The sequence below is a fragment of the Varanus komodoensis genome, unplaced genomic scaffold (genome assembly GCF_004798865.1).
Source record: "Varanus komodoensis strain SLA01 unplaced genomic scaffold, ASM479886v1 scaffold37, whole genome shotgun sequence".
Classification (NCBI taxonomy): Eukaryota; Metazoa; Chordata; class Lepidosauria; order Squamata; family Varanidae; genus Varanus; species Varanus komodoensis.
In genome coordinates this window covers 4,107,660-4,122,276 of record NW_025335889.1, presented here as the reverse complement: position 1 = coordinate 4,122,276, position 14,617 = coordinate 4,107,660, and the positions used below count along the sequence as shown (strand labels likewise).

Genomic DNA, 14,617 nt, shown 5'->3' with positions numbered 1-14,617 from the left:
AGAATGGTCACCGTTTCCCAACAATGCAGTCTTGAAATGTTTGGGATTGCGGATATTCCCTCTTCCCTGACTTGGAGGCTTCAAATTGGACCTTGGCTCCCATCAGCCTCAACCAATATGGTCAATGCTCAGGAATGCTTGGAGTTGTAGTCCAAAACCTCTGGAGAAGAGGAAGGTGGTGGGGAAAGCAGGGTGGCATGCCCAAATTCAGTGAAAAGTGTGTATAGCAGGAACAGGTTTGGGGTTTGGTATTTTATATAACACAGATTATTTAATAGATCTGCATTTCAGTAATCATATGGGAAGGCCTTAAATTCTCTTGAATTCTGAACCTTTATTGAGATGAGGGCCTCTGGAGCCAGAAAAGCACGCACCGCATTCATTCTTCTCTCCCTCTTCTGCTTGTCTGAAGTCCACTCAGCAAGGTGGGTGAGTAAAGCAGTTACAGAGGGTGGTATTTTTTCTTCCACTGGCCATTACACACAGGAAGAGGGAAAGGGAAGAAGGGTTTGTCAGCAGGATACTTTATTTTTGTATTAATGTTGCTGTTTCCTGACAGTGCTGTAAAAATGTAGAAATATATGCAAACGTAAAGGCTAAGAAGTAAATGGAAAGAAAAACGCTGCACTTTGAAGAACTGCTCTGGTTGATTCCCATTTTTGGACCAGCTGGATGCTGAAGGTCACTGAGAAGTGCCAATTCAGCACTTAAAAGCAAGAGGACTGCATTGCAAAGGAGAGGCAGTGTTCCTCTGCCTGTGGTGCACCTTCTTTTTCTGTCCCCCCTTCCCCCCCCCCCGGCCAACTTTTACTGATGTTGTTCTGCTGACAACTTGAAAATGGGTCCCTGGCATCCTGCACAAATTAGCCTATATGCAGCCTTGCCTTGTCAACCTGTTACCATAAGACTGTACTTGTATGCTTGCAAAAGAAAAACAATGCAAATTTAGTTGTGCAATTCCCAGAGGACAAATATAATGAAAAACACGATCCCAGCTGCATTTCTGAGCAAAAAAAATCCTGAACAAAAAACCCAGCAGTGAGCAAAGCAAGGAATGATTAGTGTGAGGAGGAGGAGGAGGAGGAGACAAGATGAAGTCTGCTGCTGGGATACTGGCTGAAGGACTGAGAGGGGAATAGTGGAAGAACAAGCCAGGAGAAGCCCCATCTTCTACTGGCCGTACCTTGAGTTGCTGTGCAAACCATTTTGCAAAGTGGCTTAGCATGATCTGCAAACTCATCCAAAGAAATAAAAGAATAGTGTGTTCTAATGGTAGGGTACATTTTGAACCGAGTTCAACATCCTAATTCATTAAAAGAATTTTGCAGCCCTTTGTCAGCATTATGGTTTAAGTATTGCATGTCAGCTGAAATGTCTTGCCTTCCCGACGTCAGCCAAAGCAATTAGTGTTAATGGTATTCATTATATATTCATTATATAACATAATTTATTCTAAGCAATATGGGCTGCGAGAACAGATGATGAAAATAGAAACCATTAATTTCAGAGGGTTGGCTTCTGAAGGCTAGTTCTTCAAGAAATGGAATATGTGGTGTCAAAATTATTCATGCCACTGGAATGTATTTCAGGCAGGACATGGAGTGGGATCCTTTATTTGCAAGATTGGCTCTTCCAATGCAAAAATGTGCATCCCACCCTTCTTGTACCTGTGCACCACTCAAGGTGGCCAGCAGCACACAAACTCAACCATAAAATCAATACTCCTGAATGCATTCACATGACCCCATGATAGAATAAAAACAAAGGCAGATGCACTGGATAAAAATATATCTGTCTGATAAAGTAAGTTTTGTCTGCCTGAACTGGACAGTGTATTGCCGCAAAGCAACACAAGAGAGGAGGCCAGCCAAGATTCCCAGGACAAAGAATTCCATGGTTTCCACCACTAAAGATCAGCCACAGAGAATTCACTCATGGATCAAATGTCAAAATTCATACGACAGCTTTCATAACTGGTCTCCAAAGGAAGCTCACACAAACATAATCAAGGTGGTCAAACTGGTTCTGGACTTTGCAGCTGGAAGATCTTAGGTCCTTCATATAGCTCCCAATACACAGAAAACCAGATGATAGACACTTTCCCCCAAAGTCAACTTTTCCCCGCCTCAAGGTTTGTACTATAATTCTCATCATCCCCGGCCACCGTCCATGCTGCCTGAGATTGATAGGAGTTGTCCTTCAAAAAATGTTGGACTTTATGCAGAACCTGCCATCTACAAGGGAAAGTGACCTTTGGCAAGTGGAAGGGTTCTGCTCTAGCCAATTCCCTCTGCCTGCTGTTTGGAGATCCTCCATAGCTCAGTCTCCTGCTTCTGTGTGCAACATTTTTAGCAGGCTGGAGGGGCTGCTACGGGAAGGGACAGGGAAGTCCACTTGTAAAGGGTGCCATGTTGAGGAAGTCCCCTGAATGCTCGCACTGATGTGCTTATTCTGTATGTTCAGGGATTGTATGTATGCATGTATGTATTTATTTATTCACATAGTTATAGGCCACCGATAACTGCCAAAAAACCTTCCTAGGCAGCTTATGACATATTAAACACACACACACACCCCAGCACATTAAAACCCATTAAAACAATTAAAGGATTAAAAACATCAATGCAACAGCAATATTGCATAGGGGAATGGTCAGTTGATGGATCCTCCACTTGCTTTCTGAAATGGTGAAGGCCTGAGACTGCTTTGCCAGCTCAGCTGTTATGCGAGTGAACTAGGATTACGGTTTAGAGGTGACATTTACATGGTCTCATGGGTCTCCCTTCATCAGATTTAAAAAGTGACGTCTCTTTCACCAACCAAACATGCACGTCTGTGTAATGTGCTGGTTTTGAATGAGGGAGATTGAATGAATCTCATGAATGTTCATTTCAGCAGGATTGTGTACAATTCTGGAAACTGCATGTGGGCTCTTAGCTCAGTTATGATGATTGTGCCTCTGAATGAACCATTTCACTTCAACAAATAGCTCGGTTTGTCAGTCTTCCGTGGTGTCGTGTAAATGTGAAGTGCAGGCACTCATTCATTCCCACAGGCAGGTCCTGAAGGAGGTCCCAAACAGCATCCAAAAATGTGTTGAGCTGTTTGTGTGTACATACACACACCAAAGAGCAGCGGTACTTAGCATAATATTCATTAGGAGGAACTTAAGTCAAGCAGGCAAAGGGTAATGCAGTGGTGAGCCTATTGGACTTTAGCTGGAGAAACCTGAAAATTCATGAGATGGAAAGGAGAGGGTCACAATGACTGGGCTTGCACCCACACAGAAAAGAAATGAGCCACTATGGCTAATTTTCCCTCCCAATATGTGCTGGTTGAGAGCTACCTAATTAGAACAATTACCTTGCATGTTGTGACAGCTGAACCCAAAAAGGATGGTGGCTGGAGTGGTTTACAAACCACCCTGAAACCCACGGCTTGTTGTTCTAAGGTAAGCCACCCCAGTCACTGCCAGATAGCATGGCAAAACTAATTATGCTAATTCAGCCAGTTGCAACAGGCACGTGCCGCTTATGACAGGCATTATGGCTGATTTTCCCTCTGTGATCATGGAAACAAATCCAACATGTCCCCAAATAGCATAGGCCTGCCTGCTCAAGATTTTCCAAGAGTTTCTTTCCAAATGCTAAGGAGAAACAACTTATCTCAAAGTCCACAAACTAAAACTCAGGAGGAACAAGGAAGTCTGGGAGGGGTAGCAGGCGATGTCAAGGTTCCTGCTAATTAAAGTATGGGTGTTTCTACGCTGTGAGTCCTGGCTCCACTGCATCATTGTATGCATGCTATTATTTGCTCTGATGATGCATCAGCTAAAGCATTTAGCTGGGCAATGCTGATTAGACTGAGGGTGGCTGTGTACTCTCAGTGCATACAGATAGTTTTTGCTGAGTGCACGCAGGAAACACCTGGTTTTGCCATGCACTCCTGTCTAACAGTATGTGCAAGAATAGCCTCAGTTCTACCGTTGAGTAGCATCTTATTTAAAATGCAATCAATGTGTGCCAGTGTGTGTCTGAGCCAAAAGTCACCCTCATCCAGAACTGCATGTTTAGATGAAAATGGAACATTCAGATATACCATTAAGCATCATCTCTGGATCGAGCACAATGGAAGCGTTCCGAACTAACATGCAGACTACAAGTTCAACTGAACAAGCACCAGGTGGCTCTCTGCCTTATTAGAAGACTGGATTCGAAATATCCTTGAGGGATGCAAAGATATAGGAGAGCTTATTCGCTTGATGAAGCAGTCTCCTGAGCAGGAAAGGCCACGGCTTAGAGTTTGAGCATGTGCCTCGCATATACAAGGCTTTGGGGTCAATCCCCAACATCTCCAGTTAAAGAGATGTAGAACTGAGAATTTGGAGAGCAGCTTTCATAAGCTCAGAGAGGGAGGGAGGGAGGGAGAAGTGTTTGCTGACTGGCCACACATTCTAAGATCACCAGTGTGGGGGCTGCATGGCCTATGCCTTCCTCCCATGCACCCAGCAACAATACCCTACTCCTGCACAACACTTACAGATTCAGCACATGAGAACTGCACTTCCTGAAGATGTAATGCTGGCTACCAGTCTGGATGGCTTTAAAATGCAATGCAATGCAATGCAATGCAATGCAATGCAATGCAATGCAATGCAATGCAGTGAGAACAGGCAAAAGGGGAATGGACACATTTATGGAGGAGAAGGCTGCTTATGGCTACTAGTCCTCATGTGTGCCTTACAGTAACAGAGGCAGTATGTGTACTATTGCAGAGACACATGGGAAGGAGGGTGTTGTTACGTAGCTGATTGGCCGCTGCATGAACAGAGTGCTGGACTAGATGGATCCTAGAAGATTCAGTGTGGATCTTCTTATATTCTTATGAGAAGGGCTCCTGCACACTTTCCAAAATACAGTTCAGTTCTTTTAGGCAAGGGAAAGGAATCTCTGCAGGGGTGCAAAAATTCTTTCAGCCCATGGTGAAAATTCAGGCGGGTGCTTCATTGCAGTGGTGCACTGGCGAAAGGGGTAGGTCCCCAAATTCCCCAGTACCAGCAGTACCAGCCTAAAACTTCTACAGTAAGCAATTAAATCTTAGGAGAAGCATTTCAGCCTTTCAGGAGTGGTGGAGGAGACTGTCCAAAAGCCAGGGTACCAACAAATATTCAGCAGTTGGGGAAATGGGCTGGGATGAGGGGCAAGACCATGTTCTTCGGGAACTCCAGAGGGTCAGTGTTAGGATACACTGGGATGTTCGGATGGTCAGATTTGGCCTCAGACCTGAGGTTCAACACCCCTTGTGTAGAGCTTCCCCCACACATGCCAGATCAAGGAAGAATCATGCGTGGATGTGGATCATGGGATGACACTAACTAACCTGTGGAGCCCAGTACTTCTCTGACATTTTGTTGGAATGCATGTTAGAATTAGAGTAGCAATGATTGGGTTTCATGAGCTTACTGTGTGATTCTCTGTGAAGCATTTTAAGAGAGTTTGCTCAGTTTGAGTTATGCTCATGGTAAAGCACTTTGAAGACTCCTTTCGAGAAGCAAAATGATATGTGGGATCACTTCCCCTCCCTTCCTGCTATGCCTGAAGGACTTCATTGCCTGTAGTTCCCAGGCTCTAGTGCCATCCTAGGTTCCAGATGTCCAGGTACAGCTTCCCCGTTATGCTGTTTCTGCCTCGTATTTCATTGCTGTGTGCATCCAGACCACATCTAAATGCCTAATCCCTTTCCTTGCCTTTCTCTCTTTCCCACCCTTCCTGCCTCCCACATTTCTCTCCCTCTTTGCTTTAGAAGGAGATGGCCGGAAACTCAAAGGTGCTATCCAGCGCAGCACGGAAACGGGTCTGGCTGTTGAAATGCCAAGCCGGACAATCCGACAAGCCAGCCATGAATCTATTGAAGAAAGCATGAACAGCTATGGATCTGAAGGAAAGTAAGTTAGAAATGGGGAACAGGATTCTACCCATAACATTTCGGATGAGTACGTGCTTTTTCCTCCCCCACATACCCCAACACACAAAACTAGCTGCTTGGCAAGCAAATGCTCCTGGCAACCCTTTTTAGCACCTCTGACAAGTTATATCGCCCAGTCCACTAAATACAGAGCTATTATCAGCAAGCAGGCATCACATTATTCTTTCCCATTGGCCAGTCACCCATTGTACAGTCAGACATCCCAAGAATCTCCATCTAGGCTTATCATTCAGGGAACACTCTAAAATCTAGTGTATGATGCAATGTCCTCAGCTTGATCTGTGCCATAAATACATTGTCCCTTCAATGGATCAGTGGTTGGCAATCCCCTGCAGCACAAGGGCCAGGTTCCCATTCTGAGTTCTTGAGAGCCACATCTCAGTGGTTATGGGGCCAGGCCAAAGGTGAAAGGGGTGGGAACAAAAATGCAAACATTGTATATTGTAGCTTAAAATTCTTTTTGGCAGTAAGCACACCTTAGGAGATGTGTTTCAGCCTTGTAGAATGGGGGAAAGTGCACAAAAGCAAGGAAACTGGATGTTGGTAGAAAGAGGGAGAGGCCAAGGGGACAGGGATGTAGTTTCTGGAGGCCCCCAGAGAATTGGCTTAGGGACCCAGGAGGGATGGATTTGGCTCCCAGGCCAGAGGTTCTGCATTCCTGCTCTAAAAGGTATCCAAAGGTGACTTTGAGGATTCCATGCTAGAGGTCCTACCAGGAGCATTATCAGCACCACCCTCACTACCAGCGTCATCCTAACAATCATATTCATCTGAATCATCATTAATATCACTGCACTGCTTCAGAGATAGATGTGCCGCCACACTGGAATTGTAATGAAATTTATGTCCTTCATGAAAACCTGCCTCCAGCAAAATTCTGGAATTGTAGTAATGGATCTCTGTTCTTTGCCTGTATTAGAAACTCCGGAGGATTACAGGTAAAAAATTGTCCCTTTAGCAGTGCAGAAGGCAACCTTTTCCATGCCAACTGCAGTTCTTTTCTTTAGGTTTCTACAGCTCAACCTCTTGGGAAAGAGGTACACATATCCTGGATGGTCTGTGCAGCATCACTGCACAGCTTGGCTGCTTTCATGTTTAGGTTGATTGGAAAAGGGGAGCGGGAAGGGCAATGGCATGATCCCAAAAGAATAATAGCACCTAGGTAAAAAGAGGTTCCGCTTCAGAATCCTAAACTTGTTGAAGTTATCAGCATGCAACTGTTCTCTTAGGATAAGGAAAGGGAAGCTTTCACATGTTCCAGCATTCCACACTTCCAAGCTAATATAGTGATGCCTTGAACATCAAGCCAGGTGAGGGTGCTAGCAATTTCCATAAGAAGAGGCAGCTGATGCGTCACACCTGGGCAGCAGAACAAATGCATAATTTTCAGTGAAAGGGGATTGCCTTGGTTTGCATGACACAAGAACCCATTGTGCAAACTCAAACCTAAAATGTTTCCCACAGGGATTCTTGTATGAGGGCAACAAGCCGGTCAGGGTCAGGTCAGGCAGACTATGCATTAGAGGTGGCTGGCACTGGTTTACTGCCCTCCTCACTGCAATTCTGAACCAATATTGGTTCGCTGTGGCTTCTTTGCACTAGGTCATTTTTTATTTTCTGAGATCACAAAAGCTGGGTTGACATCCAGCTTTCACAATCCCTGTTTTGATAGCCACTGACAGCCCTTCAATGTTCCCAGGCAGCACCTGGCAATGGCTGGTGGACTATTTAAATAAAATGAACAAACAGTGTGCCCAAATTGGTTTTGTTTGCTCTTTTTTATCTTTTTGAACTGTACTTGCACAACTGTGGAAATTCATACTTGTGCAAGTGGAGACATTTTAAAATTCTGCTAGAATGTCCTTTGGCAGGGAAGGAGGTACCAACCTTGGACATTTTACCAAAAACCTGGATAAGACAAGAACTTGGACTGATCCAGTATAGCTCTAATGTTCTTAATGTGCTGGAAGAACTACTGACCTTGTTAAGCAGTAAACAAGCAGTGCTGCCCCCAGCTATTTGTGGAAGCTTTCAGGTTCCCAAATCCAGTTACCTATCCTGGCCTCTCAGTTGCCCAATAATATCTTGGGGTAGAAATTGACAGATTGTGAAAACTCTGAGATGTGAGCCCTTAGGTTTATTCCCCTTCCGCTCCCCAGAATTTTGCTTGGTCTCCTGAAGCAGAAAATCTTATATAACCATCCTAGTCCTTTTCATGTGTGCCATTAAAGAAGGCTATTCAAGGGGCTGTGAACAGACTATTCGCCACTAATCCTCCACCCACACTCACCATGAAGCAACACAATTGGCTTAACCCACAATTATGGTGCTTTAATTAATACTTGTTTGGAATGTTTTTGCCTCACAAGGGTTGGTCTATTGTTGAATAATATAGTTTGTGTGGAACCTCACTGTAATCCCAGTTTAAGCTCCAACGGTGCTAAAATGATGTGGTGTGGAAGCAATGTGGTTACCAGCTCCCACTCTTAGTACCAGCTGGCCAGGTAGATACCACGGAAAGCAATATTGGGATGTTACAGCTTCTCTAATGTGGTGTCCTTCAGATGCTTTGGATGACAGCTCCCATCATCGTGGACTACCTGACTATGCTGGCTAGGGCTAATGGGAGCTGTAGTCCAAAACATCTGGAGGTGGGCACAGAATGTTATTTCTTTCAAGAGTAGCATATTTTGTATGCCACCAAGTAATTCATAACTGGTGGCTGAAAGTGCAGTGTTCAGAATCCGCGTTATTACATGCTGATGTTGATCAGGGAGAAGAGATAATGTATCTTTACACTTCCACATTTCAATTCCTGAGAAGTCGCTCCCTCCCCAACCATTGTCTTCTGATTACACGTATTGATTGAGATGACCAAACCTTTGCTAGCCTCTGAGCAGGGGAGGTTGCTGCTGCTCGCTCATCTTGATGAGCCTGCAAATTAGGAAGATGGCTCACCTCTCAGGAGAGCAGAAGGCTAAGGAGGCTAGCAAGAAGTCAAATTGCTTTCAGCTGAGAGCACGGCCCCTGGAGGCTGGCTGTCATGAAGCGAACGTCTCTCCATCTCCTGGGATATCATGCAAGGATGGGGCAGGGTGGAGGTTCAGATTGGCTTACAAATTGGGAGCCAGCCTCAGTAATATGCACTCCCTCCTCTTTTTGCTGCCAAGCATGAGTTTGCCCACTGCTTTCCCTTGTCAGCTACAGTCATGGCTTAGTATTGCATCAGCACTGAAGCTTATCATGCCTTATGTTTACTACAGTTCCTGCATCTTGCCACAGCAGCTTCTGATTTCCAAATTGTGGGTTGTAGAAAATCAGTATGAATCCAGATTAGATCACCACAGTGTCTCTACATGGTGTTGCCTTTGAAAAATTATCAGAAACTTTTGTTAGTGCAAACTGTGACACCCAGCATGTTGTCTGGTGTTTGCTTTAAGAATCCTGTAACTCCAGTTTTGCTCAAGATGCACCGGCTGGCTGCTCATTTCCAAGCCCTATGCAAATAACTGACTATTACCTATAATGCCTTAGATGGCCAGGAAACAGGTCATCTGAATGGGTTATTTGCCTCTAACCAGATTGATTTAGTGGGCGGGGGGGGGGGGGGTGTCAGATGCACTTCTTCCCATGGCTCAAAAGAAGACCTGAAGGAAGTTGTGGCACTCTGCCCCCACCATCCATACATTCAGCCAACTCATGTTGATGTATGTGCATGGAACTCCTACATACAGGGGCTGGCCCAGTTAGATTTCTTTTATCGGCTGGCCACATGGCCAGCCGAGATTTTGCCTTGTTGCCTGCTGCATGATGCCCTGTCTGTGGACTGGGCTCTCCCAGGAAGTCTGATGGGTTCCCTTCTCTGGTGGCTTTAAAAAAATGGAGCGATATTTTTTATCTTCAGGGCTGAGTTCCATTCTGGCCCTTCTGCTAGGCATGCCCTCTGTGTCACCTACGGTTGGGATGCTGGGAATTGTCCTCCAATACATCTGAAGGACATCAAGTCAGGTAGTAGTTCAGCCTCTCCAACCTGACACCTTCCAAATGTGTAGATCTGCAGTTCCCATCATCCCCAGCCAGCTGTTGTCTTAAGTCTTGACTGCATGCATCTGCCTCATGCCTGTTTCTGAAACTGCGCACCAACTAGGCCTGTTTTGCACTATCACCCTGCCGGATTCACAGCATTTTAGAGAGGGTCTTGATAGCACCATTTCCCAGCCATCAGCTTTCCCTGTCTTCTCACTGCTTCTTCCCTCCTTTTGCCTTACTGCAGAAAATTCATTGAGCAAAGAAAGCTGAGAGCTACACAAACCCTGCTCATGGGCAGCATGGGGACCCCTCCATCTGGAAGCATCCCTGAACCCACACATAAATCAGAATACTTTATAGTGCAGGAAGTTATCACACATATATTAATACAACACCTGCCCAGCCTATTTTCCTGCAATTTCCAGCAGTATAGCTGAGCTTTGCATTACTCCCCCAAATCTTACAATCTAGGACTGAGCTCTGGCATTAAAGAACAAGAAGCAGGTTTGCTAACATCAGAATTCCTGGCCATTTAAGGATTCTGCCAGTATATTATATAGTAGAATATGCAAGATGTGTCAGGTTAATGAAGTTTAATGTAATTGTCCCTGGCAACTGGCTTTCTTGGGGGAGATGAATTAGCGTCTGTGGCCCCAGAAGACAATATTGTTGGCTGCTGCAGCCCAGGGTGGAGGCACCTGGAGGCTTTCTTGTTTTCTGCTGATGACCAGGAAGATGATGAGGTTGCAGAATCTACAGCGACTTTCTAACTTCAGAATAGCTCAGCAGGCAGTGACTGCAGGAGGAGCAGGGAAGGTGAACTCCTGGTTGATGTGAGAAAGTCAGAAACATGTTCTGCAAGGACACATTGTCAATTTGCTGTGCCTTCCCTCTTTCAGTTTTATTTCAGCTCATAAAACAAAATGTTCTCTTGCTGCTTCCCAAGAGGCTGGCGCTGTGGCGTTATGTGAGGATGTTTCTCCACTCCACTGAGAAGGGTGGCAAATTTCCTGCTACTCTGCTTGGTTCATCCTTACGTGTGAACCTGAGACACCGTTACCTCTAATGGCGAGCCTGTGGTTGAGTGCCTATTGTATGTATACCCCACCTTCCTTCCGTCCATCCATCCATCCTCAAGAAACCAGAGGTGGCTTACAATAGTCTCCTCCTCGATTTGCTCCCTATAACAACAACCTTGTGAGGGAGCTTAGCCTTATTTATTTATTTACTTATTTATTTATTGCATTTCTAGGCCAACCCATGGCCCAGAGGCTTTGTGGAGGGAGAGCTTAGAGTCCATGACTAGCCCAAGTCACTCAGTGAACTTTCCCTATAAACAATTCTGCATATTAGCTGTAGCTACAAAGAGGCAATGAAGGAGCTAGATCATCAAGTCTGAGGCCCTTTTCCTGGAGACCAAGGTCAAGGTCATCCAAACTATTGTATTGCCAATCACAATGTATGGGTGTGAAAGCTGGCCAGTGAAGAAAGCTGACAAGAATAAAATTGATGATTGATGTGTTTTAAACATGGTGTTGGATGAGAACTTTGCAAATACCCTGGACTGACAGAAAGATAAATGAATTGGCCTTGATCAAATCCAGCCACAGCTTCCCCTATAAGCAAAAATGACAAAACTGTGGCTGTCACATTTTGAACACATCATGAGAAGGCAGGACAATCATGCTAAGGAAAGTCAAAGGCAGAAGATGAAAGGGAAGACTAAATATGAGATGGATTATGGATTCCATAAAGGAAGCCACATCCTTGAACTTGAAAGTGCTGAATGGAGCTGTCATGGACTGGACGTTTTGGAAGGCTTTCACTCATAAGGTGGCCATACATTGGAGATGACTAGACCGCACACAACAACAAACAGAGAGGCTTCCTTCCCAAGCAGTAAAGCAATAGATGCTCTGGTGATTTATTTATCTTTGCACTTGTTTGTTTTAAAGCTGAGATGGACAGACCATCTATCAGGCTATAGTCATTCTTAGAGTGTATTGTCCTTGAGATGGCCCAAATTTCTTGCCACCTGAATCAGGAGAGTACGTTTGCACCTCTGCTGTGTATCCTGCCAACACCCTCCCTTGCCACTGTTGCAGCTCCTGCTGCAAACATACAGGCCTTCCCACAAGTCCTGGCTCTGCAGAACGGCCTCCTCAGAGACAAGCATGTGGGCTTGGCTGGGATGCTGAAGATTCAGACGAATGGCCTTGTTATGGCTGATGCATGCTTTAGAGTTCTTCCACCCAGCAGTTCACCCTGCAAGAATCCTTACTGCATGCTAGAGACTGCCAGCTCTGGCGAGCCCCACTTTCCACTCATTCCCTGTGGCCAGCATTTGGATCTGTGGAAGAGTGGGGCTGGCAAGGCTCTCTGGAGCACCCACTGTTGTGCTGAGAAGTGGCAGTTCCAGTGAGCTCTGCTTTCCCGCTGGGTCAAATGCTTTCATGAGAGAATGGCTTCCAGCAGAGCCGCCTAGAGCATCCCCCCACCTGGTGGCACTGACCTGCCTGGCACGCCCACCCGGCAGCCCTTGCAGAGGTCTTCCTGGCACAGAGGAGAGCTTATACTCCACCATTCTTTCTGCTCCACAGCCAGAGGTAGGGTATCCACCCCAGCTTATGGAAAGGTCAGCCCTTGTTCCCCCACCATCACCCAGTTACCTGTGGAGCCACCATTTTGAGGTCTGGCATCTTTCTCAAAAGACGATCTAAGAGAACAGCAGCTTCAGGTCCCGTGTGCTTCTTGAACTAGAACTTCAGAAATTCTCCCAGCCAATGTGTTGTGGTGCTCAGATTGTTGGCTGGGGACCTGAGAGATCCCAGTTCTAATCCACACTCAGCCATGAGGCTCGCTGGATGACTTTGGGCCCAGCCTAACCTGCCTCTAAGGGTTCTTGTTGTGAGGGTAAACATGGCATGGAGGAGAGCTTGGATTCCTCGCAAAAAGGGAAGGGTGAGATATAAATGCAATGTCATCGTCAGCGTCATTAGAGTGCAGTTGCCTTGGCAGCCTGTGTCTGCCTCCTTTCAGAGGCTGCATCCAACCCAAGACATCTGGAAGTCTCGGGGCTGAGAAAGGGGTTAGGATTAGGTTATACCACATAACATCCCTTTTAGGCAAGGAAATGCTTCTGAGCCCATATCTGGCCCAGAGGCATTCATGGGCAAGGCAGATGTAGAGGTGGAAGCCCCTCCCTTTGATTTCAAGTTATTTCAGTAGCTAGTAAGACAGAAGGGGGTGGGCATCTTGCCAGGCATCAAGAAAGTTATCCAAGGGCCCTCTTGTGTTGCTGGGCACCCTGTTGCTGACCACCAGTTTGGATCTGAATCCAGATCAGATTGATATCAGCATCCACCCTGACATCAACAGTAGTGAGCAGGAACTCTCATAATTCACAATGTGTTTGTCACGGACTATCTGAGCACAAGAAATGGATGATAAAACGGCTCAGGAACACTTGAAAGAAGAAGGATGATATTGCTAGAAAGTGTCCCTTCTCCCTGCCTAGGGAGAAGGGACACTGGAAGTCCATTTAGCTGCCCATATTAAATGTGTCAGAAATTGCAAGGGCTAATCCTCTTTAAGGAGTAGAAGTGATGAACAAAAAGCCCATTAATCCAATTGTAAAAGATGATTTGCTCTATTTATTCTGCTAGGTGATCAGTCAGGCATCCTAATTCCAGCAAATATGGGGGAAAGTCAGTTTCTGAGCAAATCTGGTGATGCAATTATTGCGTTTAAGGCACATCAGACGGGTTGATGCAACTTGCACAATAGAGGCCTCATACTTTTATTTCTTATCATGAGTATTTTATTAACAAACAGGGTCCTCTGTCAAGAAAACCCTTCAGCCTGCAGAGTTTCAAAGAAAAGGAAAGAAATCTATTCCAAATTTCTTCTTTCCAGTGCAATCCTATATTTGATTCAGGATCTGCTAGCTCTGTAGGCAAGACCTGATCAACAGATTAATGAACCCAAAGAAAATTTTAACGTTTGGATCTTGTTTTGCAAAGCCCCTTGCAAAGGAGCTTCTTGCCAGGCAATGCTGAAGCCCTTTCTGACAAAACGTGCACAAAGTTCTCTACCAGGTTCAAACATCAAAACAAGCCACACTGAAAACAAGCCAGGCTGAAAAGCTCCATGCACATTGGTTCTCAGGCTGGCTTGTGTGTGGAGTTGACAAACCACACTGAGGAAACTGTGCCAGGTTCTAACATCACAAAAAGCCAATCTGAAGCAAGATGGGTTGTCATGTCCTGTGAACCTCGTTTCAATTTTTCCTCCCACTGGTGATGCCATTTTGGGCCCACCTCTAAGGATTAGTTGGAAGTTTTGCTCCCCCGCCCCTTCACTCCCGTTCAGCCTGATCATCAGGCTTGGTGGCTAACTGATGTCTCACAGACAGCAGCTGATACAGGCCTGTCCATCCCCTCACCTAAGAACGGTTGAGCTAATCTTTCTTTGTACACCTCTTGCTTGTGTTCTCACAGCTCAGAGGTGTCAGTCCAGCAGCAAGTGTTTTGATATTTCAGGTCTCTAAGGTATACTTGCCCACCTTTGTGCTCAGTTTGATGATTCTGTGTGACTCTACTTA

At 45.6% G+C, this 14,617-nt stretch overlaps 1 protein-coding gene across 2 annotated transcripts in view; it reads left to right on the top strand.

Moving 5' to 3' along the window:
- RIMS4 (regulating synaptic membrane exocytosis 4) overlaps nucleotides 1-14,617 on the top strand; it is an 87,311-nt gene that overhangs the window by 58,819 nt on the left and 13,875 nt on the right. The window contains exon 2 of one of the 2 annotated variants that reach the window (XM_044440316.1): nucleotides 5,806-5,944. In XM_044440316.1, coding sequence (XP_044296251.1) covers nucleotides 5,806-5,944 — 139 coding nt within the window. Of the gene's footprint in view, nucleotides 1-5,802; nucleotides 5,945-14,617 lie in introns of both variants that reach the window. The other variant, XM_044440315.1, reaches the window with a different exon arrangement.